This window comes from Rhinopithecus bieti, unplaced genomic scaffold (assembly GCF_001698545.2).
Source record: "Rhinopithecus bieti isolate Rb0 unplaced genomic scaffold, ASM169854v2 scaffold_59762, whole genome shotgun sequence".
Taxonomy (NCBI): Eukaryota; Metazoa; Chordata; class Mammalia; order Primates; family Cercopithecidae; genus Rhinopithecus; species Rhinopithecus bieti.
The window spans coordinates 45,294-69,342 of NW_016822991.1; the positions used below are offsets into that span (position 1 = coordinate 45,294).

A 24,049-nucleotide genomic window follows, 5' to 3' on the forward strand; every position below is an offset into this window, starting at 1 on the left:
GAGGGGGGCGCGGAATGCCGCAGCGGGGCTCCACAGGGGCCGTACGCGCCATATCGGCGGCGGCGGCGGCACCGACGGCACCGGCGGCGGGACCGGCGGGGGCAGGGCCTGAAGGGGCGGGCAGCCAATGGGAAGGCCAGCGCGGAGGGGTACGGCTCACGGAGGCGTAGGCGGTGAGATGAAGACAGGTATAGCAGAGGGCCAATGGGCAGCCATACGCGGATGACGTAGCAGCGAATTGAGAGCCGGAGAAGCACACAGCCAATGGGAATGCCCGGGAGTGGGCGGTGTAGGGGGCGGGATGATCGAGGAATCAATGGAGAGGCCGGAATGGGGGTGGTGCGGAATCCAGGATGAAAGCAGAAGGAGACAGCTAATGCGGAAGTCTGAGCGAGAGCGGCATGTGGGCGGTGGGAAAAGTGGAATGGCTACAGGCGATGAGGGCAGCCGGGAACGAACGCAGAGGCCCACAAAGTGGGAGATCCCGCGGGTTGCGTAGGCTGTGGAATGGAAGCTAGAGACAGAGAACAGCCAATGGAGAGCCTCGCGCGGGATGACGATATAGCTGCAGCGAGCCAATGGGAAAGCTTGTGAGCGTGCACTACGGCTTTGAGGGCGGTGCCAAGGCAGAGCTAGCCAATAGGAAGGCTAAAAGGGACCAAGAGGCGGGTGTGTCAGCGGCCACGGAGGTGGGACCATAGTGGGTCGAGCCAATGGAGGTGGAGGCTGAAGGCGGGAGCGAGGACGAGAGATGGCGGATAGCCAATGAGGAAGCCAGGGTGAAGGCGGCGAGACCTTAAAGAGCAGTATGGGATAAACCAATGCCGAGGCTAGAAAGTGCAGCGGGGACGGAGGGAGGACTTGGAGGCAAGACGCGAAAACAGCAGAGCTGACGGGGGCGGTGTAGGTGGTGTGAAGGGAGGCATGAGTAGCCAATAAGGAGGCCGGAGGGGAGGACGCTGTGTAGGCAGAGTCTGAGCTATTGGGTGGCCGCACAGCAGGACCAAAGAACGCAGGCAGCCCTTAGGAAAAATGTGCCTGTCAGGGATGGGGTTACCCTCTCCCTAATCCTCCGTGACTCCCCATTGTCCCAGGAATACCCAGAGCCTCTGAAGGCCTAGACCACACCCTGGTGCGTGACCTAGGAAAGAGAAAAGGACTCTCCTGTTGCAGTTAGTTACTTACTGGGTCCTCCCTGCACAGCTCCAACCTTTGCTTGAGCAGTGCCACAAGCCAAGAATGCCCCTGATTGTCAACCGCAAGCACGCTCCAGGACTTGGTACTATTGTTGAATGAATGGCCGAATAGGATATTTAACTTTCTGAAGGATTCACTTTTTAAAATTTCAGCTCAGCAAACACTGAGGCTGACTGTCCGCTACCAGAAGTCGATTGGGCATATGGGTAGCTTCTGACCAATGGAATCCCAATCAAAGCCCTGTCCTTCTTGCCCAACCTGATACCCCACACCCCACAGGGGCCTCACCTCGCTTCTTTCTGTCCCCCCATCTCTGCTCCTACTGTTCCCTCTCCCAAGCGTGCTGTTCCTTCTGCTTCTTCCATCTAGTGAACTCCTTTCACTCTCCTTTTGCAGTCTCACCTTCTGTGGGAGCTCAACTGCAGCTTTTGTCCGCTAAATACATCCATTCATACATTCCTTCTCCATCCTGGGAAGATTTACTGAACACCTACTGAGTGCCAGGTTCTGAGCATGCTGTTACCTCATTGGAACCTCACAGCATCCTAGGAGGGAGGTGATCCTTCCAGCAGCTCCTCTCCCCAGGTCTCCATGTCCAGGATGTCCATGAGTTAGAAAGAAATATGTTCAGTTGCAAGTAACAGAAAAATCATAAAATAATGGGGGCTTAAGCAAGATAGAACTTTATTTTTTTCTCACCTAAAAGTTCAAGCCGGCAAATAGTCCAGGGACTCCTTCCTGCCCACCTGGTTTGGGCATTGTCTGTCCTGATCTGGCTCCAAGACCCTCAGTCTTCAACAAATCCTTTTGGCTGTCTATTAAAAATATTTACCAAATCCACCCTCTTCTCACCACCTCCACTACCAGCAGTATCACCAGTCACCTAGACTACTGCAGTAACCAGCTCCTTGCTGGTCCCCTGCTTTCACATTCAGTCCCTAGACTCCATTGTACACTCAGCATTCAGGGGCTTCCTGTTAAATCCTAACACAGTTTATGTTTCTCCTCTGCTCACAACCCTGTCATGCCTTCATCCTCACTCAGCGCTGAAGCCAAAGTCTTTACCATGGCCTCTAAGGTCCTGTGTGGTCTAACCTCCAAGTCCCCTTTCTGACCTCACCTCCAACTTCTCTTCTTCTTGCTCTCTCCACACTAACCACACCAGCCTCTTTGTAAACCTTGAACAAATCAGGTATACTCCCACCTCAGGACCTTTGCCCTGGCTGTTTCCTTTGGAGTTCCTCAGATATCTAGCTGGTTCCCTCCCTCATCTCCTTCAGGTCTTTGTCAGAGGCCCCTGTCTCTGGGGACTTTTCCTGACCCGTTTAATCTTGCCCAGTCACCCCCAACTCCCAACCCTCCCAGTCTCCTTCCCGAGAAGCCCTCCATGAGAGAGGATATAGTCCAGTATAGAGGGGAGGTAGCAACCTCTACCCCTCTCTGCCCTTCTGACCCCAGCCCCCATTCTGCAAGGATCTTGGCTTTCAGCAGCCGTAGCATTTCCCTCTCACACCCTGGGCCCTGCCCAGGGGGCCAGCTGACATTCTTGGCCACCACCTTCACTCTGTTTGCCTCCTATCTGGCCACTCTCTTTCATGGAGTGAGTGACAGTAAGGGACAGATGGTCTGGGGAAGGTATAAGGAGAATGCAGCCCACACCTCTGATCTTGAGAGAGAAAACTAGCCCCCATTTCCAGGAGGGGACAGGTGCTGGGGCAGGGAACAAGGCCTCCGCTGATAGAATTGGCCTGGTTTATAATTACACAGGAGGTGTAGGGAACATTCCGACCCAAGTCTGCAGGGAGCAAGGGGTCATTAACCATGGGAACATCACTGCAAGGGATCATTAACCTTGGGACCATCACTAGAATCAGCTCCCCAGGACTTCTTCCTGACATGCATGCTCCTCACCCCCTCCCTTGCTCCCTCCCACATGCTGTGACATCTGTTAAACACCTGCTGTACACGGGGTCCCTGCAGGCCTCCAAGCAGGGGACCTCATCCCACCTTGGTGCCTCCCCTGGCTGTCCAACACACCCAAGCCATTTTTGGGTCTCAGATGTGTCCCACCAACTCAGAAGTCTCAACCAGTGAAAGTTTTGTTTTGAACTAATGGTAGGGAGGGTTGGGTACTTTTTTTTTTTTTTTTTTAATTGTTGTTGGCTGATTTTTTTAAGGTCTTTTTTTTTTCTTCTTCTTCTTCTTTTTTTTTCTTGTCTTCACAAAGCCAGGCCATCAGGCCCACTCTGGGCTTTTCCAGAAGGGTGAGTCTGAGTTGAGGAAAGAGGCCCTCATTTTATGAGGGCTTAGAAGGTTGGGGAGGAAAGGGGCAAAGGGGTGAAGGGGTGGGTCTTGGCCACCAGATTTGTACCATGTAAATAAAAAGCCCTTTCCAATTTCTCTTCCCCAGGTCTGAAGCCAGTCTTGTAGAGGGCTGGAATGGACGTTGGACAACTAGAACCCTGGGCTTTGCAGGGTGCTGGCAGCTGGAAGTCTCCACCATGGCCTGTCAGGAGAAGCCCCTGGGGGCTGGTCTACCATGCTGACCAGTGGTTGGATAGAGTGCCTGCTGAGGTCAAGAAATGCAGCCACCTATTCCCGGACAACCTAAAAACCTCACAAGCTTCAAGTCTCCAAGGACTCTCCAAATCCCAGGATCTCCCTGTCATCACATCCTAGAATTTAAAACCTGAGACCATCGAGTTCAGGAAAACTTGGGGATTTCAAAGCCCAGCACCAAAGAAAGCGGGACCCACACTCGCCAGCTCTGTGATCTTGGGCAAGTTGCTTGACTACTTATACCTCCATTTTCCTCATCTGTATAACAGCAATACAATAATAATGAGATGGAGCTCAAGGGGCCATGGTGAGGTTTGAACATGATCACTTGTGAGACATGTTCAGCACTGTATCTGACCCATGGAAAATTCAAGATAAACATCAGCTACTGAGATGATGGCGGATATTTGGAATCCTAAATCCTTGGAATCTGGGGCTTTTCAAGGCAAAAGATCCCAAAGGCTGAGGGCCTCAGAAGCATCAGGCCATGATGTTCCTGAAACAAGAGGGTCAGGGTCGCAGTGGGCCTCTGGGCTTCTTCGTGAGGATGGATGCATTAATACTGGGGACCTGCTAGGGACCTTCCCAGCGGGACAGTGGCTGGGTCAGGGCACTCAAGCCCTAAAACGTGATGAGGCGAGACTTTTCTCTCTTTCCTCATTCAGTAACTATCAGTAGATTCTGGGAGCCAGGGATTCTCCGACTCTTCGATTCCATGAATTGTAGGGGATGACGGTGGGCTCTCCACTTTCTCCTCCATGAAGTAACTTACATGCCCCTCACCCTCTGTGGGAGGGGTGTTGCAGGGGGTCCAGAACTCCCCTCGCTGGGTAGTTTGAGCAGTGGTGACCATATCAATTTCATCTATGGGGAAACTGAGGCCTGGAGCAGGGCGAGGCCTCTGGGAACCCAGCCCTATTCTGTCTCTTTCACTGGCATTTCCCATCCACACATAGAGCTTCAGATTCTCTCTTTCTTTCCCCAGAGACCCTCAGATATCTTCTCACTCACAGAACGGTGTCTCTGCCTGCCTCGGGTTGGCCCTGTGATTTATTTTAGTTCTTTTCCCTTGTTTTTTTTTTTTTTCAAACTCTACACACTTTTGTTTTAAAAACTGTGGTTTCTCATGAGCCCTATTATCTCATTGATACCTCTCACCTCTGTGGTGAGGGGAAGAAATCATATTTTCAGATGACTCGTAAAGGGCAAAGAAAAAAACCCAAAATTTCAAAATTTCCGTTTAAGTCTCATAATCAAGAAAAGGAGAAACACAGAGAGAGAGAGAGAAAAAACTATGAGAACCCCCCCACCCCGTGATTATCAGCGTACACACTCATCGAAAAAAAATTTGGATTATTAGAAGAGAGAGGTCTGCGGCTTCCACACCGTACAGCGTGGTTTTTCTTCTCGGTATAAAAGCAAAGTTGTTTTTGATATGTGACAGTTTCCCACAAGCCAGGCTGATCCTTTTCTGTCAGTCCACTTCACCAAGGTGAGTGTCCCCGCTCTCCCCTACCAGATGTGGGCCGCATTGGAGGAGATGGCAGGGAGGTAGGCACGGGGGCCTCAGGGGCCCTCTGGTACATTGGGATGTACCCAGCTACCATGATTCCAGCCAGGTAAGGTCTTTAAAAAAATAATAATAGAATAAATGGCAGAAGACTTAAAGGTGAAGTACTTAATGCATGGGCAGGAGCAAAGATAAATGAATTCATCAATTGATACGTAGATGGATAGGATTTTAAAAATATGTCAGCTGCCAGTCTTTATGGATTTCAGAGCTTTGAACAACTTGAAATGCTGTCCAGGTGCAACTGAAAATTTCAACTGCATCTCTCTCATCTCTTTGTCTCTTAGCTCTTGATGCCTCTCATCCTTCTCTGCCTCTCTGCTCACCCTGTCTCGCTCTTTTACGTGTTTCTCTGCCTCTCTTTCTCCCACCATCTGTCTGTTGCTACACTCAGACTCTCTTTCCCCACATCTCTCCTGGCCTCTGACCATCTCCCCTGTCTCTGTCTCCTCCATCTTGACTACACTCCATCGATCTCCTTTCCTCCATCTCTCCCACTCTCTTTTCTTGCCTTCCCCCCACCCTCCTGCCGTCCCAGCCAGCATCCAGCCTAGAGCTTTATACACAGCTGGCACTTAATAATAGTAATGTCACTGAGGACCTTTACATTTTATGAGAGTGAGCATCAGTTCTGTTCACCCTGGTAGCAGGATTGCAAGGTGCCAGGGCAAGCTGAGCACTTAACTGAACTTTGCTTGTATCGCTTTAGAGGAGAACCTTGGGGTGGGGGTGGGGACAGGGAGCACCTCACGCCATTGTCAACCATGGTTTAGCTGTGTGGACCTACCCCAGGACTGCATGTGTGTGACCAGAGTCCATGTTCAGGAAGCGAGCAGGTTGTTCAGGGCTGGGATGAGCTCGATTCTGCAGGCTTAGCACAGCGTTTGGCATACAATAAGTGCTTATGAAGTGTTAGCTATTAGTATTTCTGTAACCAAATTAGAATCATGCTATATATTGGTTTTGTTCCTGCTTTATTCAATTAATAGTAGTGTTTTTGAAGCTTACTAAAAATTGTTTGAACACATGATCTTTCCTGAGGGACAAGACTGTCCTCACATCAGCATGAACTTTGATTGATTTGACCAAGTGCCAATTGTTGGACATTCCGGTTGTTTCTTGTTTTTTTCTATAAACTTCCCTGACTGCTTCCTTGGATTCCTGAAAAGGGAGTTGCTGGGGCAAAGGGAACATGCATTTTTAAAGTTTATGACCCTCTCTGCAAATTCTCCTTCCAAAAGATTGTCCTATTTTATGCTCCCTCTACTTAACCTAACCCTGGGTGAGTATTACTATTTTTTAATTATTTCCCAACATTACAGGTAAGAAAAACACATTATCACATTGTTGAAATTTGCATCTTTTGATTATTTTTACTGTTTATTGGCCATTTGTGCTTTTTTTTTTTTTTTTTTTTTTTTTTTTTTTTTTGGTTGTCTGGTCATGTCCTTATTCCTAATAGGGCGTTCATCTTATTTTTCTCTTATTGATTTGCCACAGCTGTTTATTTGGAATGGTTACTAACCTTTCATCAGCCATACATATATAGCAGATATTTTCCCCAATTCATCATTTGTTTTTTTCTATTTGTTTATGATTTTTTTTTGTGATGCTTATGATGGTTTTATATAGTCAAATAGGTTAGTCTTTTTTTCTGTGGCTTCTGTCTCTGGTTTTGTGCTTAGAAAGTCCTTTCCCACTTGAAAATGAGATAAATGTTCACCTATGTTGGCTTCTAGTCTCTTTTATGGCTTCATTTTTTCCATTTACTATAGAGGTTAAGAGTGTGGGTACTGGAGCCAGACTGTCTGGGACAAACCCAGCGTCACCCCAAGCCCTATGTGTCATTTTTAGCCAGGCACTTAACCTCTCCGTACCTCCATTTCCTCATATGTACTGCAATGATTATAATAGTACCTTCCTCAGGAGTCTTTGTTTAGATTAAAACTTTTAACCACAGTAAATACTTAGCACAAGGCCTGACACACAATAAACCCAAGATCAGCATTAGGTATTAAAGCTTATATCTTGAATGGATCTGGGTATTTTAGGGTATATGATGGTGGTGACATTTCAAACTGGGCAGGGAGGGGTTGTTGGGATAATGGACTGATTATTCATTCAATAACTTTATCTTCTCTGTAATTATCTCAGACACATTTGTTAAACAATCCATCCTCCATGGTCCTCCAGTTTGAAATGCCACATTCATCACAAACTCAGTTCTCACCATATGTGGGTCCATGTCCAAGCTTTCTATTCTGTTCTCTTCCCCAGTATCTGTTCTTATACCAGGACCTCATTGTTTGGCTGATTGTTGCTTTGCAATACAATTCAATACGCAGCCATGGGCGTCCCTGGCACCTTGCCCTTCTTTATTCTTCATTATTTCAGGCAGCATCAGTTGAACCAGCCAGAGACCAGCAAATGTTCTTATTTGAGGCAATCCTCTCGCACGTATGCACTCTGGCTCTCCGTGCATGTCTCCATTTCTCTCAGTCTCTATCTCTCGTTCTCTCTTGCTCGCTCTTTGTGTGTGTCTCTTTGTCTCTATGTATCCCTATCTCTCAGCCAGTCCCCTGGATAGAGGGGCATTTGTCAACTTGAAGCCCTGCAGACACCTAATGACTTAACCAGACACAGTGTAGAAGGGCCTTGGCCCTCGTCTACTCCATGCCTCTCCCTGCTCAGTGTTGAAGGGCAAATTGAGGACCAGAGATCCCAGGGTCTCGCCAAAATGCAGCGGCAGAGTTGAAATCCAAGCCTAGATCTCAGGACTCTAGGTGGAACCCTGGCTCTGGCTCTCTCCTCAACTACAGGCCTCAGTTTATCCCTCAGCACCCAGAAGGGGGAAGGGGGACCTGGGCTACCATTCCCCCTTCTGCCTTCTCACACATTGAACCCCAGCTTCTCACAGGTTGGACGATCCACGATCACAGTGTGGGGCCCAGCCTCACAAGAGCTGGGCTAGGTGAGGCCCTGGGCTCCATGGGTCAGGAGGCCTAGTTGGCCAGAGCATGGTGATGATGGAGGCATGTCAGTCAGTCAGGCTGTGTGTCCCCAGAGCTGGTGCTGGTCCCTGAAAACCTTGGTTGCGGGGCCCTCCAGAGAGTCTGGTGATGGGCTCTGTATTGGTGAAGGCCGAGGCTTTTCCAGCTCCCCCGATGAGGCCCAGACCAAAGGCACACCAGCCTCAACCACCTCCTCCCCGTTGCCATCTCTGGTGGAGTGGCCATGTATTTGGGAATGTTGTTCCAGAGTGGACAGGGAGACTGAGGCCCTGGGGAGGCTAGCTGTGGTTCCAGGTCTGGTAGGCAAGAGGCCCTATAAAGCAGCAAGCTGCCTGACTTTCAAGTGGTTCCAGGGAGTTTGGATACCAGGGACACTGGCCCTACACATACTGAGACATTGGGACCATAGACCCCACAGTCTGTGGTTTTGAGATTCTAGGATCCTTTAAATCTAAGAAATGCTGCTCTATAATTCTGAAGTCCTGGTGTTATACTATTTGAAGACCCCAGGGGTCCCAGTATCTGTGGAGCCTGCCTGGCACTCTCAGAGCTTCAAACCTGGGTCTTCTCCACAACCCAAGAAGGGCCAGATCTACAGAGCTAGAGGCTTGTCACGGTGGCCAGATGGACATCACCTACCATATCCACTAGCACCCACGTCACCCCACCTGGGCCAAGCCTGCTGCAGGACAGGGCAGCCAATTCTCGGAACGAAACCTGTAGGGTGGGGTATCTGCCCTCTTCTCTTCCTCCGTGGTGTCGATGAAGCCCGGTGCATCCGGCCGCCATGACGTCAATGGCGGAAAAATCTGGGCAAGTCGGGGGCTGTGACAACAGGGCCCAGATGCAGACCCCGATATGAAAACATAATCTGCGTCCCAGAAACATCCCCCATGCAGCTTCTGAGAAACCCAGTCAGAAAGGGATGTCCCAACAGACAGTGCAGGAAGCCGGCTGCCCAGCCCGGCCTTCTAGGTCCCCTACCCCCAGACAGATCATCTCCACATCCCTGTCTGAGAATGTATCTATGCTTCGCTGAGTCAGGCCATCCCACATGTGTTTGGGGAGAATTCTTAGCTCTGGCCAAGTGTCCAGGGAGCTTCAGAAGTGACCGCAGGCCAGCCGCATGGGCCAGGCCAGAATGGTGGAAAACATCCATTTGCACCAAATTGGTATTAGTTTGTTCTGGCTGCTATAACAAAGTACCACAACTGAGTGGCTTCAGCAACAGAAATTGATCATCTCACAGTTCTGGAGGCTAGAGTCCAAGATCAAGGTGTTGCCAGGGTTGGTTCCTTCTGGGGGCCATGAGGGAGAAGCTGTTCCAGGCCTCTCCCCCAGCTTCTGGTGGTTGCTGGCAATCTTCGTTATTCCTCGGCTTGAAGGAGCATCACCCCATCTCTGGCTTCATTCATTCACTCACCTTCTCATCTCACCAGTGCTCTCCCAGGCCCTTGTTTGGAGCCTCCACAGACCCACACTCCTGTTTCTCATGAAGTAATGTTCTAAGCCCCCAGGAGACTAAGAACTTAATATCTGGATTCTCACACTCATCTCCCTCAGCACCACAGCTCTGTCAACCCCCAGGAGGTGACAGCAAAGAAAGGAAGGAGCAACTGCTCCCCCAGAACCCTTCCATACTCCCCCGGGCTGCTCTCAGCAGCTGTGTGCCCAACTCAGTGCTGTGAGGTGGAACAGAGAGATGGAGACACACAGACACACACATACACACAACAGAGAGTTTATAAAATGTGCACACAGAAACACTTCCTAAAGAAAGAAGTGGAGTTCTCAAGTCACTATGGGACTATGGAACTCGGCATCTGAGCATCCCCTTCTGTAATAATGGGGTTGGCTGGGCAGTCCCTTCCAGCTCTGGCTTCCTCTCAGACCAGGATTACAGGATCCTGAAAAGCCAGTGCTTCCCTCGGGGAGTGGAAGATTCTGGGGCTCAACAGAGGGGCCCGGAGCCATTGTGGAGGGCTTTCAAGGTGAGGACAATAGAAGAGCAGGCCTTGCGTGGCTTGGACAGGGGAACAGGAGAAGGAGTGGGCATTTGAGGCAGGGTGAGTAGGATGAGCCAGGCTTGAGGGCCAGAAATTGAAGTGAACTCTGATGGGGATTGGGTTGAGAAGCTTCTACAGGCCCCAGCTCAAGAGACCCTGTCTCTCCTCCTCTCTGTCACTTGCCATGCTGGATCCGTGCATGATCACACTCCTGGACTCGCCTCCTTGCCCTGAGATCCAGACTCCCGTATTCAGCTGCCCCCTCAGCTCCTCCACTCACACATCTAATGCCAGACTCTTCATGTCTATCCACACCTGCACTTTTGCCCCCAATCCAACTCCCTGCCATGTCCCCCATCTCAGGTAATGTCAGCTCGGTCCTTCCAGCTGCTCAAGCTAAAGCCCCTGTTACTTTGACCCTCCCTCTTACCCACTACATCCAAGCTGCCAGCACTGCTCCTGATCCAGCTGCAGATTAAGTCTCAGAATCTACCCACTTCTCACCTTCTCCACCGCCACCAGCCCATTCTGTGCCAGCATCATCATTTGCCAGGACTATTGCAATAGCCTCCTCACTAGCTCCACTCCCAGCAGCCAGATGAATCTTTTGAGTCCATGCCTAATCACTGGGGCAAAATAGGACTCCCAGGAGAAAGTCCAAGACCAGCTCCAGCAACATGAGCAAACACAGCCTGTGCAGGGTACGGGAGGGCTGGAGGCCTAAGGCTTGAAACAGCTCTTAAGTGGAGGGAGAAACAACCATTGCCCTCATAGAGGACACATCCACACCAGGGCTGTGCTAGCGTGGGCAGGCAAGCCAGGTGCTGGACCTCTGCATGTGGGGCGTGTGTGGGTATGCATGTATACCTGTGTTCTTGGTGTGTGTGTGTGTGTGTGTCCACACCTGGGGTGCAGCTGTGGGACCCCTCGGGACATGTCCCAGCCAATGCCTGCTGTGACCAGAGGGGTGTCCACGTGGTTCAGGTGGTCGAGTATCTTATACCGCCCTAGCACATGTGTGACTCCTTTCCCCTATTGTCTACACAGCCTGCCCTTGGACAAGGACCCGATGCCCAACCCCAGGCCAGGCAAGCCCTCGGCCCCTTCCTTGGCCCTTGGCCCATCCCCAGGAGCCTCGCCTAGCTGGAGGGCTGCGCCCAAAGCCTCAGACCTGATGGGGGCCCGGGGCCCTGGGGGAACCTTCCAGGGCCGAGATCTTCGAGGCGGGGCTCATGCCTCCTCTTCCTCCTTGAACCCTATGCCACCATCGCAGCTGCAGGTGAGGCCCTGGGCCCAGGATGGGGCAGGCAGGGTGGGGTACCTGGACCTACAGGTGCCGACCTTTACTGTGGCACCGGGCGGGAGGGGGGACTGGCTGGGGCACAGGAAGTGGTTTCTGGGTCCCAGGCAAGTCTGTGACTTATGCAGATGTTGCAGGGCCAAGAAAGTCCCCACCTGCCAGGCCTCAGAGATTGGAGGCTCTCCCCGACCTCCCAATCCCTGTCTCAGGAGAAGAGGAAGCCATATTATAGTCCCATGGGCATAGCTATGTGTCCCCATCCCCATGTGACAAGAGGAGAGGACTGGGGTGAAGGAGGTGAGGTGACAGGGTTGAGGCCAGCTCTGCAACTTATTAGCTGTTTGATCTTTAAAAAGTTACTCAATCTCCATGAGCCTCAGTTTCCACACGTATAAAAGGGGGACGATCATAGCATCTACCATGTGGGCTTGCAGTGCAGAGTATATGAATTAGACACAGAACACTGAGGATCAGGATGGCCTCTCACCCACCTGCCTTTCTGCCCAGCTGCCCACACTGCCCCTAGTCATGGTGGCACCCTCCGGGGCACGGCTGGGCCCCTTGCCCCACTTACAGGCACTCCTCCAGGACAGGCCACATTTCATGCACCAGGTATGGACGGTGAATGGGCAGGGAGGAGGGAGCAGGTGGGAGAACTGTGGGGAGGGACCCCGAGCCAGGCTGAACCACAGCCCACATGTGCCCCCCAGCTCTCAACGGTGGATGCCCACGCCCGGACCCCTGTGCTGCAGGTGCACCCCCTGGAGAGCCCAGCCATGATCAGCCTCCCACCACCCACCACTGCCACTGGGGTCTTCTCCCTCAAGGCCCGGCCTGGCCTCCCACCTGGTAACACCTCAGCCCATACTCCATGGCTTCACAGAACCCCCGGGTCCCCAAGATCCTTGGCCGTGAGCAGTGTAGGCTATTCTGAATTGTAGTCCTCTGAGGGTCAAAGGTGTCAGGTCTCAGGCTTGGAAACTCCAACCTCCAAAAAATGTCAGGTGCAGAACCTTAAAGATGCAGAATGTCAAAATCACGAAACCACAGAGCTTTACAAAGCTAGTCAAAATGTCAGCACCTGCGAATGGCCGTCTTTAAGCTTCTCTGCCAGAAGCCTGGGACTTTGGGGACAGCAGAGCCCCCTGGGAGTCAGGGTTTTTGAGGCTCAGGAGGGTGGGAAGCTCAAAATGAGAGGCCTTGTGGGTCAAGCTCCAGAGCCCAGCCCACAGCCTCCAGAGATGCCCTGTCCCCACCCACAGGGATCAACGTGGCCAGCCTGGAATGGGTGTCCAGGGAGCCAGCACTGCTCTGCACCTTCCCAAATCCCGGTGCACCCAGGAAGGACAGGTCAGTGGACAGGGCTGGGAAGGATCCTCACCCTCCTATCCCCTCCCCTGACACCCTCTATCCCCCCAGCACCCTTTCGGCCATGCCCCAGAGCTCCTACCCACTGCTGGCAAATGGTGTCTGCAAGTGGCCCGGATGTGAGAAGGTCTTCGAAGAGCCAGAGGACTTCCTCAAGTGAGTGGCCCAGGCCTGTGCCAGTCCACTGGCCCTGGCTTGTGGGGAGAGGTCTGGGGTACAGATCTCAGCCCAGGCTTAATCCCAATAAGTAGCAAGATGAAAGAGCTAAACTCTGAGACTGTGGGTTCAAATCCCAGCTCCATCCCTGACAGGCTGTGTGACCTTGGACAAATTACTTAGCTTCTCTGGACCTCAGTTTCCCCATATGTATAATAAGAAACATTTGTTCTGTTATTTACCCCCATTTTACAGACAAGGAGACTGAGGCCAAAGAGGTTAAGTGTCTTGATCAAAATCTCCCAGTTCCTGAGTGACATATCTGGGATTTGAACCCATGCAGCCAGGCTCCAGATTCTGCACTCCTAACTGCTTTGTCCTGCTACTCCTCATGCCAACATGCCAGCCTTATTCTACTGTCCCCAAAGTTCTAGCTCCTCTAGATGGCTGCTGCTGCCTCCCCTCAGTCCCGCCATGTCTCTCTCTCTCTCTCACACACACACACACATTGCACACAACCCTTAGCAGCAACCCCGCATGTCCTGTCCTCCTTGCAGCCAGGCCTTTGCACAGGCCGTCCCCTCCACCTGGAATGCCTTGCCCACTGTCACCTCCCTGGCCCATTCTCAGCTCACCGCACTTCCAATATTATCTCCAGCACCCTGGCCAGGCTCAAGTGGTGAGCTCAGGCCTGACATGCAGTAGGTGCCAAGTGGCATGTGTTAAGGGAATGAGGAGTATGAGACAGAGACTGAGACAGAGAGGGGAGAGGAGCTAGGGCTCAAACAGGAGACCTCCCAGAGGGTCTGGGCCCTCCCCATTCAGAGCATTGAGCCAGGCCAGGCCTGTCATGGTCACCTGCATGGAATCTTCTCCCTACTTAGGCACTGCCAAGCAGACCATCTTCTGGATGAGAAGGGCAGGGCACAATGTCTCCTCCAGAGAGAGATGGTACAGTCTCTGGAGCAGCAGGTAATGCCAGGGCAGTGGGGGGTAGGGGACAGGGATAGTACACAAAACCTTCTGTCCACCATGTACCAGAAACCAAGTTCACCTGGGACGAGGGCTGATATAAAGGAAGGAAGAGGAATGGGCACTCCCAGGGAATACTGTAGCCTGGGCAAAGATGTGGCAGAGAAGGGCCAGGCTGAGGCCTCATGTTTGTGCCATTTCACAGCTGGTGCTGGAGAAGGAGAAGCTGAGTGCTATGCAGGCCCACCTGGCTGGGAAAATGGCACTGACCAAGGCTTCATCTGTGGTGAGCGACCCCAGGACTGGTGGTGGCAGACTCAGACTGCTGGGGGGCAGGGAGGAGGTCTGCAGGGTGCAGGGAACTTAACCTCACATGCAGGTCCTGAGAGCTAGGGTCCCCTGTCCCCAGCTCCAAACATGCCCAGACCTAGAAATCTGTCCCCCTCCACTTACAAACCCTCTGACCCTAAGATCCCCAAACACCGTGATCCTGAGTTGTCAAAGCAAATGCAAATAGTCAAAGACTTTCCAGACGCAGGCTGTGCGCCAGCAGGACCAGCTAGCTATGTAACTTGCAGGACCCCTTGTTCAGATTTCAAGATGGCGACCACAGAGCATTAAACAAAGCACAGGGTACCACATAACCACACAGGTCACACACCCATGAACCCAGCCCTGGAGGCCAGGCACTGTTTTTGAGTGCTTTGCTGGTGGTAGTTTATTTCTCATGATGCCAATGTACAGATGAGGAAAATTGAGGCCAGGGAGGTTTAGGTAACTTTCCCAAGGTCACGATTGAGTGGTAAAGAGCCCTATTCAACCCCAGCTCATGGTCTCAGCATCAGTGGCCACATATGACATCCACACCTGTGCTCTAATAAATATGGCTCATGCTGTTTTGTGGGATTCCACTTCAGACTGGAATTTAGAAGAGGGCGTCTTTGCTTTGGAAAACACTGATTTAAAAATAAAGTGGGGCCAGGTGCAGTGTGGCTCACGCTTGTAATCCTAGCACTTTGGGAGGCCGAGGCAGGTGGATCATATGAGGTCAGGAGTTCGAGACCAGCCTGGCCAACATGGTGAAACCCCGTCTCTACCAAAAATACAAAAATTAGCTGGGCATAGTGGCGGGCACCTGTAGTCCCAGCTATTCGGGAGGCTGAGGCTGCTTGAACCTAAAAAATTAGCCAGGCGTGGTGGCGGGTGCCTATAGTCCCAGCTACTGGGAGGCTGAGGCAGGAGAATGTCATGAACCCTGGAGGTGGAACTTGCAGTGGAAACTTGGCAGTGAAGCGCGAGATCGGCGCCACTGCACTCCAAGCCTGGGTGACAGAGTGAGAGCTCCGTCTCAAAAAAAAATAAATAAAAAATAAGGAAGAATTGCTTGAACCCGGAAGGTCGGGGGATAGCAGTGAGCCGAGATCGCACCACTGCACTCCAGCCTGGGCGACAGAGCAAGACTCAGTCTCAAAAAAAATAAAAAGTAAAAAGTGGGAAGTTTAAGCCTCTGGGTCACCAGCCTCTACCCCTCCCCCAGGCATCATCTGACAAGGGCTCCTGCTGCATTGTAGCTGCTGGCAGCCAAGGCAGTGCCGTCCCAGCCTGGTCTGGCCCCCGGGAGGCCCCCGACAGCCTGTTTGCTGTGCGGAGGCACCTGTGGGGTAGCCATGGAAACAGCACATTCCCAGGTAAGAATGGTCTTTGCACTACACAGTGCCCCCAAGCTCCTAATCCTGACAGGCTCTGGGAGGAGGGTGCAAAGGAGCTCCATGCTGCCCCTTCCCACCACCACCACCGCCGCAGCTGCCACCACTCAGCCTTTGGGAAAATGCATCCGCTCACAAAAGCTTCCTTTCGCCGGGCGCGGTGGCTCAAGCCTGTAATCCCAGCACTTTGGGAGGCCGAGACGGGCGGATCACGAGGTCAGGAGATTGAGACCATCCTGGCTAACACGGTGAAACCCCGTCTCTACCAAAAAAATACAAATATCAAGCCGGGCGAGGTGGCGGGTGCCTGTAGTCCCAGCTACTTCGGAGGCTGAGGCAGGAGAATGGCGGGAACCCGGGAGGCGGAGCTTGCAGTGAGCTGAGATCCGGCCACTGCACTCCAGCCCCGGCAATAGAGCGAGACTCCGTCTCAAAAAAAAAAAAAAAAGCTTCCTTTCAGAATGTTCGTGGCCTGAAAGTCCCCCATATGGTCTCGAGTGTCTGGCCCCTAGTCCTGACTCCCCTGGGGATTGGGGCCATGCCTCACCCACTCTGGACTCCAGCTACTACATTCGGCCATCAGAAGGGAGGGACCCTGCTAAGTAATTCCAGGAGCACCTCCTTTCCTCCCCTGACCAAGGAAAATCGGGGTGGATTTGCCCGAGCTCACCTATCCACTGCTGTCCACCAGGCCTGGCCTGTAGGCTTAGCAGGGATCAGAGACCCTGACTGTCATCCTGGCTCTGCCATTTAACCTCTTGCATCCTTTGGTATGCAAGTAACTCTGCTTCTTTTCAACCTCGGGGAGAACTATTTTGGCAGAAGTGGTGCAAAGAATAAATGATACAACTTATGTCAGGTGCTCAGCAAACAGTACCTGTGCCCGTGGACACAGGTGTTGACGGTGAGATCTCAGGCCTGTAGACTCACCTTGTAGGGAGAGGGGACAGGGAGCTAGCTAGGAGGTCCTGCATGGGGCTTGATTCATCCCCACTCTCTGACAGAGTTCCTTCACAACATGGACTACTTCAAGTTCCACAACATGCGACCCCCTTTCACCTATGCCACGCTCATCCGCTGGGTAAGCAGGGCAGCTCGGCCCCAAGGAGGAGGAAGACAAAGATGGGGTGGGGGACCTGCCTCCCAAACTCCTGTCTCCCTCTGAGCGCCCTCAGAGTGGGTTCCTCCATTCCCAAGCCCCAGCCCCAAGGAGCCCCAAGCCACGCCTCAAATGTGACCCCTCATGCTAGCTTCACCCCAAACCTGTCCACGAATCCAAACCTAAACCACTATCCAGGCTAGAGCATGCCAAATTCTGACCCTAAACCTATCCCCTTCCAGATGTCCACCTCAGCCCCATACCTAACCCTCTCCTGGACCTATAAAATAGCCCAAAGCTAACCCCATCTCTGCACCTTGCCCTAAACATACCCCAGCTCTTACTCTAACTCCTTCCCCAGCCTTTATGCCAACCCAACCCCATCTCCTTCCCTAGCCCTGAACAAGACCCCACTCCCAACCTCAGTCCTGATCCCTTACCTAATCCCAGAACCATACCCACACCCCACATCTAACCCTGCCTGACCCGACACTTCACCCCTTTTCTAACTCCATCTTTGACCCCATGCTTCACCCCACATCTAGTCCTGTCCCTGATTACCTGCCCCCACAATTCCACCCCCATGTCAGATGGCTCAGGGTAGGTCACAGCCCCTCTAAACCCCAACTTTGGGGAACGTGCCCCTTATCCTACCCCCCAACTTCCAGGCCATCCTGGAGGCTCCAGAGAAGCAGCGGACACTCAATGAGATCTACCACTGGTTCACACGCATGTTCGCCTTCTTCAGAAACCATCCTGCCACCTGGAAGGTGAGCTCCTCTGAGGTGGCGGTGGCTGGGATGGCCTCAAGTGCCACCGCAGCTCAAAGTGGGCAGACCTGGGGCTGGGCTTATAGGCATATTGGGGAGGAATGGGATGTGGGTCGCTGGTGGTGGCTGCTGGCCTCAGAGGTTGACGCCCACCTGATCCCTGTCCCCGGCCTTCCACAGAACGCCATCCGCCACAACCTGAGCCTGCACAAGTGCTTTGTGCGGGTGGAGAGCGAGAAGGGGGCTGTGTGGACCGTGGATGAGTTGGAGTTCCGCAAGAAACGGAGCCAGAGGCCAAGCAGGTGTTCCAACCCTACACCTGGTCCCTGACCTCAAGAACAAGGAAAGGAAGACGGACGAATAGGGGCCAAACTGGTGGGAGGCAGAGGTGGTGGGGTCAGAGATGACAGGCCCTGGATGTGCCCACAGGGAACAAGAAGTGAGATTTCCACTGTCTTGCCTGCCAGGGCCCCTGTTCCCCGTTGGCAGCCATCCCTCCCCATCATATCCTTTGCCCCAAGGCTGCTCAGAGGGGCCCCATTCCTGGCCCCAGCCCCGACCTCCGCCCCAGACACACCCCCGAGTCGAGCCCTGCAGCCAAACAAGAGCCTTCACAACCAGCCACACACAGCCTGCCTCAGCTGCTCGCACAGATGACTTCAGGGCTGGAAAAGTCACATAGACACACAAAATGTCACAATCCTGTCCCTCACTCAACATAAACCCCAAAACACAAAGAGCCTGCCTCAGTACACTCAAACAACCTCAAAGCTGCATCATCACACGATCACACACAAGCACAGCCCTAACAACCCACATCCCCCAAGGCGCACACCCACAGCCAGCCTCAGGACCCACAGGGGCACTGTCACACGGGTGTGCCCAGAGGCCTACACAAAAGCATCAGTACCCTCAGGATCTGAGGTCCCAACACATGCTCACTCACCCACATGGCCTGTTAGAATTCATCTGCGTTACCTCATGCATGTGCACACGCACAGCCCCACAGTGGGTCTCTTGAGTCCCATGCAGACACACACAGCCACACACACTGACTTGCCAAAAATATCCCGTTGTCTCCCCTGCCACTCACCTCACTCCCATTCCCTGAGCCCTGATCCATGCCTCAGCTTAGACTGCAGAGGAACTACTCATTTATTTGGGATTCAAGGCCCCCAACCCACAGTACCATCCCCAATAAACTGCAGCCGAGCTCCCCACATGCTGGACTATCACCCCATATAAGGGCTGCGGTCAGTGGGCAGGGGTCTGGGTCCAAGGCTGCAGCAGGAAGAACTGGGCAGTGGAGGAAGTAGCTAGGGCATGTGCTTGGCCACTGCCTCTAGCACCCCAAATCCCTGCCTGAGGCTGGGGAGAGACCTCTGCCGGCAGCTCCTCAGGCCTCCCGGACCCGGCCCAGGAGGCCAGCGTTCTCCTGGCGGAGGGCTCGGTAGTCCTCCCGGATCTTCTCCAGGTTGCTGAGGGTCTTCTTGCCCAGCTCTGTCTCGATCTGAGGCAACATGAACACATGCCCCCTCAGCGCACACACAGCCCCTTTCCCAGCTCCTGCTCGCCAGCCCCCATCACAGCCACTCTGGGCCCCTCCCACCACCTTCAACAACAGCCTGCTCTGTCCATGGCCAGGCCTCGCGTGGTGTTCCCTCTACCCAAAGCATCCTTTGCCATGTGGCAGGATTCCCCCTACATCTTTAAACTGAAGCCTCTGCCCATGGCCCTGGGAGGCAGGCAGGAGGGCCCTTGGGGTGGAAGCTGGGGCTCACAGTAGGCCACTTGCCTGTCCCAGGTCACAGGCACAGGCACTAAGGGGCAGGGCTGGGTGTCCAGCCATAGGCTGTGTCTGGCTCCATGGCCTCTCTCAGCATAACCTGAGCAACTGTCCCCCCGCCTGCCTTGGCTCCCCACCCTGCCCCCAGGCCTTACCTGCTCCTCGAGGTCTCGAACCTCCCGCATGATGGTGCCTGTGTCCTCAATGGTCTGGATGAGCTGGCTGCAGTTCTGGGGACAACAGGAGCAGAAGGCTTGCACCCAGCCCCCCCCCACCCCCAGCAGCCCCACCCCAGCACATGTCTTCCCCTCCACCTCGTGCAGGGCAGCTAAGATACTTATTAGGCCTTCCGAACAGCATCCGCCTTCTTGGCATCCTGACCAGACAACAGGCGACCTCAAAGGTATCAGCGGGCTGCCCTTGACCATCCTCCATGCCCTTAAGAAAGGCCACCCTCTCCCACCACCCCACTAGCTTCATCCTCCATGAAACAAAGCCAGCCCTGGGCATCAGTGCACCTCCAGCCTCACACAGGGCCTGGGTCTGGACCCCAGCCAGCCCATTAGCAGATGCACAAGGCAGCAGCCCAGCCTCACCCCACTCACCCCCGCCCAACCTGCCCCACACCTTGAACACAAGCTCATCAGTCACCGCAAACGTCCGGTCCAGCTTCCCAGATAGGGAGTTGATTTCCTTCTGAAGCTCCCTCGTGTCAGACAAGATCTGGCAGACACCATGGTGGCCATGAGCCCCTGCCTGGGGCAGGCTGGCTGCAGTGGAGGGTCCTTATGTGCACCAGACAGGGACTGTGTCACTGTGTCGGGGTGACTGGGATGGATTGTGTGTGACTATTCTGTGTTAGAGTGTGACTGGACAGCTCTGCCTGAGGGTGTGAGGTCCCTGTGTGGCCACACTATGCCTGACAGCACACATGACCCACCCTCCATGGCCCTGGCAGCGTACCTTGGTGATCTCTTCCTTCTGCTTCCGGATGTTGCCCACGATCTCCAGGATGCGCTGGGTGTAGGCCAGCCGGGACACATCTCTGGGCAGAGTCTCCAGCTCTGACACCTAGGCAGGGACATAGCAGGCACTGCCCCAGGACCTGCCCCCCACCCTTCTAAGCTACCCAGGTCCCTCACACAGGCCTTACCAGCTGCTTATAGACCTCCTCCTTCCTGCGGGCCTCTTCAGCAGCCGCCCGGACACTCTGGTGCAGTTCTTGGATCTCTGCCAGCCGTCGAGAAGATTCCAGCTGCCAGGAGCCCACAGGCAGAAGACAGTGAGCAGAGCACAGGGATGGCCCCCTAGAGAGGGAACGAGTCTTCCCTGGCCTGCCCACAACCCAGTGCCCCACTGCTTACCTCTCTGCAATCCTGCAGCTTTCGGAGGTGGCGGTACTCAGCCAGGAGTGGGACCCGGTGCTTCTCCCACTGACCCGCCAAGTGGATGACCCGCTGGGCACTATTCTCCACCACAAGCTGGTGGGGGGTGGGTATGTGTCACACAGGCTGGGCCCTCCAACCCCGCCCCGCCGCGCCCTGCCTCTCCCCCGCCAGCCACATCCCCAACCCCACCTGCAGCTTGGCAAGGTTGGCAGCCCCATCAGGCAGCAGCTCCACCGTGCGGCTCTTCAGGCGCAGGGCCTGCTCACGCTCCGCTGTGCTGAGCTCGCTCTGCCGGCACTCAGACTCTGCCTGGCCCGCGGACACCCAGTCACATGCCACAGCCCCCATGGAGCTCCACAGATGACTGTACACCCGTGGCCCCCACAGGCCTCTCTGACGGCTCCACACTGGTGCCAAGGACCCCGAGGACCCCCTAATCCCCTGTCCATGCAGACCCGTGGTGCCCCACAGATGCCCACAGACCCTCCGAGGACCCCTCAATCCCCTGCCCATGCAGACCCATGGTGCCCCATAGATGCCCACAGACCCTCACCCCGGCCTGATTCTCACAGCCACCCTCAAGAGGCCCACGGATCCCCAACGGCTCTCAGGAACCCTTCTGCCATGTGCAGACCTCTACAGAGCACCTCTTGTCCCATCTAGTCCCTCACACCCTGAGGCCCTCCTTCTGACCTAGCCCAACATGCAGCCCCTCCCCCGCCCCTCACCTGCACAAAGCTGACGCCCAGGGTTTTCATGTCGGCCTCAACCTCCTCAATGCTGCGGTTCACTCCTTCCAGCTGCTCCCGAAGGGACTCGAGCTCCTGTTCCTGAGCTGCCCATGTGTCCTGGGAGGCCCAGGCCAGTCAGGGTTGGGGTGTCAGGCCCAGCAGACAAGCAAGGGCCTGGGACACCCCCCTCCAACCCACTCTGCTCACCTGTTCAGGCCGCCGGGAGGTGGCTGGCACATCTGACACCTGAGTGGCCTGGGTCTGGGGCTCCTAGGGGAGTGACGAGGGGCATCCTGGTTGTCGGGGAAGGCCCTTCCTCACGTGGCCCAGCCTCAGCCTCCCCTGAGAACTGCCCCCAGTGCAGCATGCATGCCCACTCAAGCACTGATGGCGGCTAGACTGTGACTATGTGGGTAAAGGCACCATCTGCAATCTCAGGCCAGAGTGCTTGCTCATGGAGAAAGCTCCCTGACCCTGACACAGCTCCTACCCACCTGCCCCATCTCTCAAGCCTCAAATGCCTATGAGAAGGATGGGGGGGCCCTCAGAGTGAACATCTTAGGACAGAAGATATGCTCAAAGGAAACTGCCTGAGGAAAGGGGGTGTTGCCCCAAGAACACCCCCACACCCTTGCATGGTTCCCACCTATTCACATTTTCTCAAGTCCCTAAGAAGCTAGGGGACCTCTGGGTACCCATCCCCAGTGGGCAAGGGCCTGTCCAGTGGGAACACAGGAACCTGTGTGTGGATAAAGGTGTGGCGCTGACACAAAAAGCCACCCTCCAAGCCTGCCACATCCAGCCACACATCCCATGTCCTCAGGTGCACCCACCAGATGGAAGGTGAACTTCTCTGAGTGTGTGAAGCGGGAGCCCTTAGGAGCACCAGTCTTGGCCCCAGCACCCCAGGCCTGCAGCAGCTCTCCCAGGTCTCGGGCTTGTATGGGGGCCCCAAGCAGGCTCCAGCTTTGGCGCAGATGCTCAGTCAGTTGCTTCTGCAGCCGCTGCCGCTGAGCCCGTGTGTCCTCCTGGGGAGAAAAGGCGGGGGAAGCAGAAGGATATAGGGGCCCACCTAGCACCCAAGGCCCTGCCTCCTCCAAGGACCCCCTGACAAGAGTATACAAACAAGTCATCCCCACCCACCCTCCAGCCTTCCCACTAAGGCAGGCCCTGCTCTGCTCTACTGCTCCACCAGCCTGGGATCTCCTTGAGGAAAGGGGTCTCCTCTTGCTCACAGACATACTTCTCTCCACCCACTAGATCCCCATGCTGGAGAAGAATGTGGGAAGAGAGTGGGGTGAGCCTAGAGCCCCCAAATCCAAAAGAATCATAGACAGGTTATCAGGGGACATGGCAGAGACAGGGAATCAAAGGTACCAGGTACAGAAGGAGGCAGAGAGAGAGAGGCAAGAGAGGGACAAGAACACAGAGTTTTAAGATAACTGGGAAAATCTGATTATGAACTCAGTGTTGGATGGTATTAAGATATCATTGTTGGCCGGGTGCAGTGGCTCATGCCTGTAATCCTAGCCCTTTGAAAGGCCAAGGTAGGCAGATCACCTGAGGTCAGGAGTTCAAGACCAGCCTGGCCAACATGGTGAAACCCCAACTCTACTAAAAATACAAAACTTAGTGCACTCCACCTCCAGGAGGTGGAGGCTGCACTGAAGCGAGATCACACCATTGCACTCCAGCCTGGGCAACAGAGTAAGACTCCGTCTCAAAAAAAAAAAAAAAAAAAGAACAAACAAAAACCACAAGATATCATTGTTAACTTCATTAGCCATGAAAATGGTCCAGTGGTTACCTTGAAAACTGAATGTCCTCATGAGTTAAGAGATGTAATCCTAAGTATTTAGAGTTGAAATGACATGATGTCTGGGATTTGCTTTAAAATAATACAGCAACAAAGAAAAATTTGGGAGAGAACAGATGAAGAAAAGTTGGCAAAATGGTACATAGGATTCACCAGAATATTCTCTCTACATTTATGTTTGAAAATTACTATAGATTATAAAAACAGAGACAGATGGCCGGGCGCGGTGGCTCACACCTGTAATCACAACACTTGGGGAGGCTGAGGCAGATGGATCACGAGGTCAAGAGATCGAAACCATCCTGGCCAACGTGGTGAAACCCCGTCTCTACTGAAAATACAAAAATTAGCTGGGCATGGTGGTGCACACCTGTAGTCCTAGCTACTCGGGAGGCTGAGGCAGGAGAATCACTTGAATCTGGGAGGCAGAGGTTGCAGTGGGCCAAGATCGCGCCAATGCACTCCAGCCTGGGCGACAGAGGGAGACTCCATCTCAAAAAAATAAATAAATAAAAATAAATAAATAAAAAAGACACAGAGGTGAAGACAGAGAAAGAGAGGACAGATAAGAAAGTGGACAGACCAGGAGGGGGCCGACACAGGTGGAGAAAAAG

The 24,049-nt window shown here is 53.7% G+C and overlaps 2 protein-coding genes across 12 annotated transcripts in view; one reads left to right on the forward strand and one right to left on the reverse strand.

Annotated features, from left to right (window-relative positions):
- The first annotated feature begins 6 nt into the window (after positions 1–6).
- Positions 7–18,936, forward strand: FOXP3 (forkhead box P3). Of its 11 annotated transcripts, none has more exons than XM_017861184.1 (12): positions 7–188; positions 3,608–5,248; positions 11,391–11,622; positions 12,151–12,255; positions 12,354–12,492; positions 12,906–12,993; positions 13,063–13,167; positions 14,052–14,139; positions 14,345–14,425; positions 15,677–15,827; positions 16,850–16,926; positions 17,613–18,936. In XM_017861184.1, exons 3-12 carry the CDS (start codon positions 11,413–11,415, stop codon positions 18,042–18,044), a joined length of 1,476 nt encoding a protein of 491 aa, XP_017716673.1. In that variant the 5' UTR covers positions 7–188; positions 3,608–5,248; positions 11,391–11,412; the 3' UTR covers positions 18,045–18,936. The 11 variants fall into 11 exon arrangements, with proteins under 11 accessions (XP_017716673.1, XP_017716678.1, XP_017716674.1 ...); XM_017861189.1 differs by lacking the exon at positions 12,151–12,255 and having other exon boundaries at positions 17,613–17,714; positions 17,895–18,936; XM_017861185.1 differs by having other exon boundaries at positions 3,608–3,976.
- Positions 18,846–24,049, reverse strand: part of CCDC22 (CCC complex scaffolding subunit CCDC22) — a 14,499-nt gene continuing 9,295 nt past the window's right edge. Inside the window, 12 exon segments of the mRNA XM_017861178.1 lie at positions 18,846–19,224; positions 19,656–19,730; positions 19,815–19,841; positions 19,844–19,876; positions 20,128–20,223; positions 20,464–20,571; positions 20,654–20,755; positions 20,865–20,981; positions 21,078–21,197; positions 21,617–21,736; positions 21,827–21,889; positions 22,453–22,647. Of these exon segments, the coding sequence (XP_017716667.1) occupies positions 19,111–19,224; positions 19,656–19,730; positions 19,815–19,841; positions 19,844–19,876; positions 20,128–20,223; positions 20,464–20,571; positions 20,654–20,755; positions 20,865–20,981; positions 21,078–21,197; positions 21,617–21,736; positions 21,827–21,889; positions 22,453–22,647 (1,170 nt within the window). The 3' untranslated portion in view covers positions 18,846–19,110.

What these genes read in the sequence shown, in the direction of transcription:
- FOXP3 (XM_017861179.1), top strand. Translation starts at nt 11,203, where the DNA reads ATGTATACCTGTGTTCTTGGTGTGTGTGTGTGTGTGTGTCCACACCTG. An exon ending in TGCCACCATCGCAGCTGCAG is followed by an intron (nt 11,623 to 12,150) that starts GTGAGGCCCTGG and finishes CTTTCTGCCCAG; the next exon opens with CTGCCCACACTGCCCCTAGT. An exon ending in TGACCAAGGCTTCATCTGTG is followed by an intron (nt 14,426 to 15,676) that starts GTGAGCGACCCC and finishes CCCCTCCCCCAG; the next exon opens with GCATCATCTGACAAGGGCTC.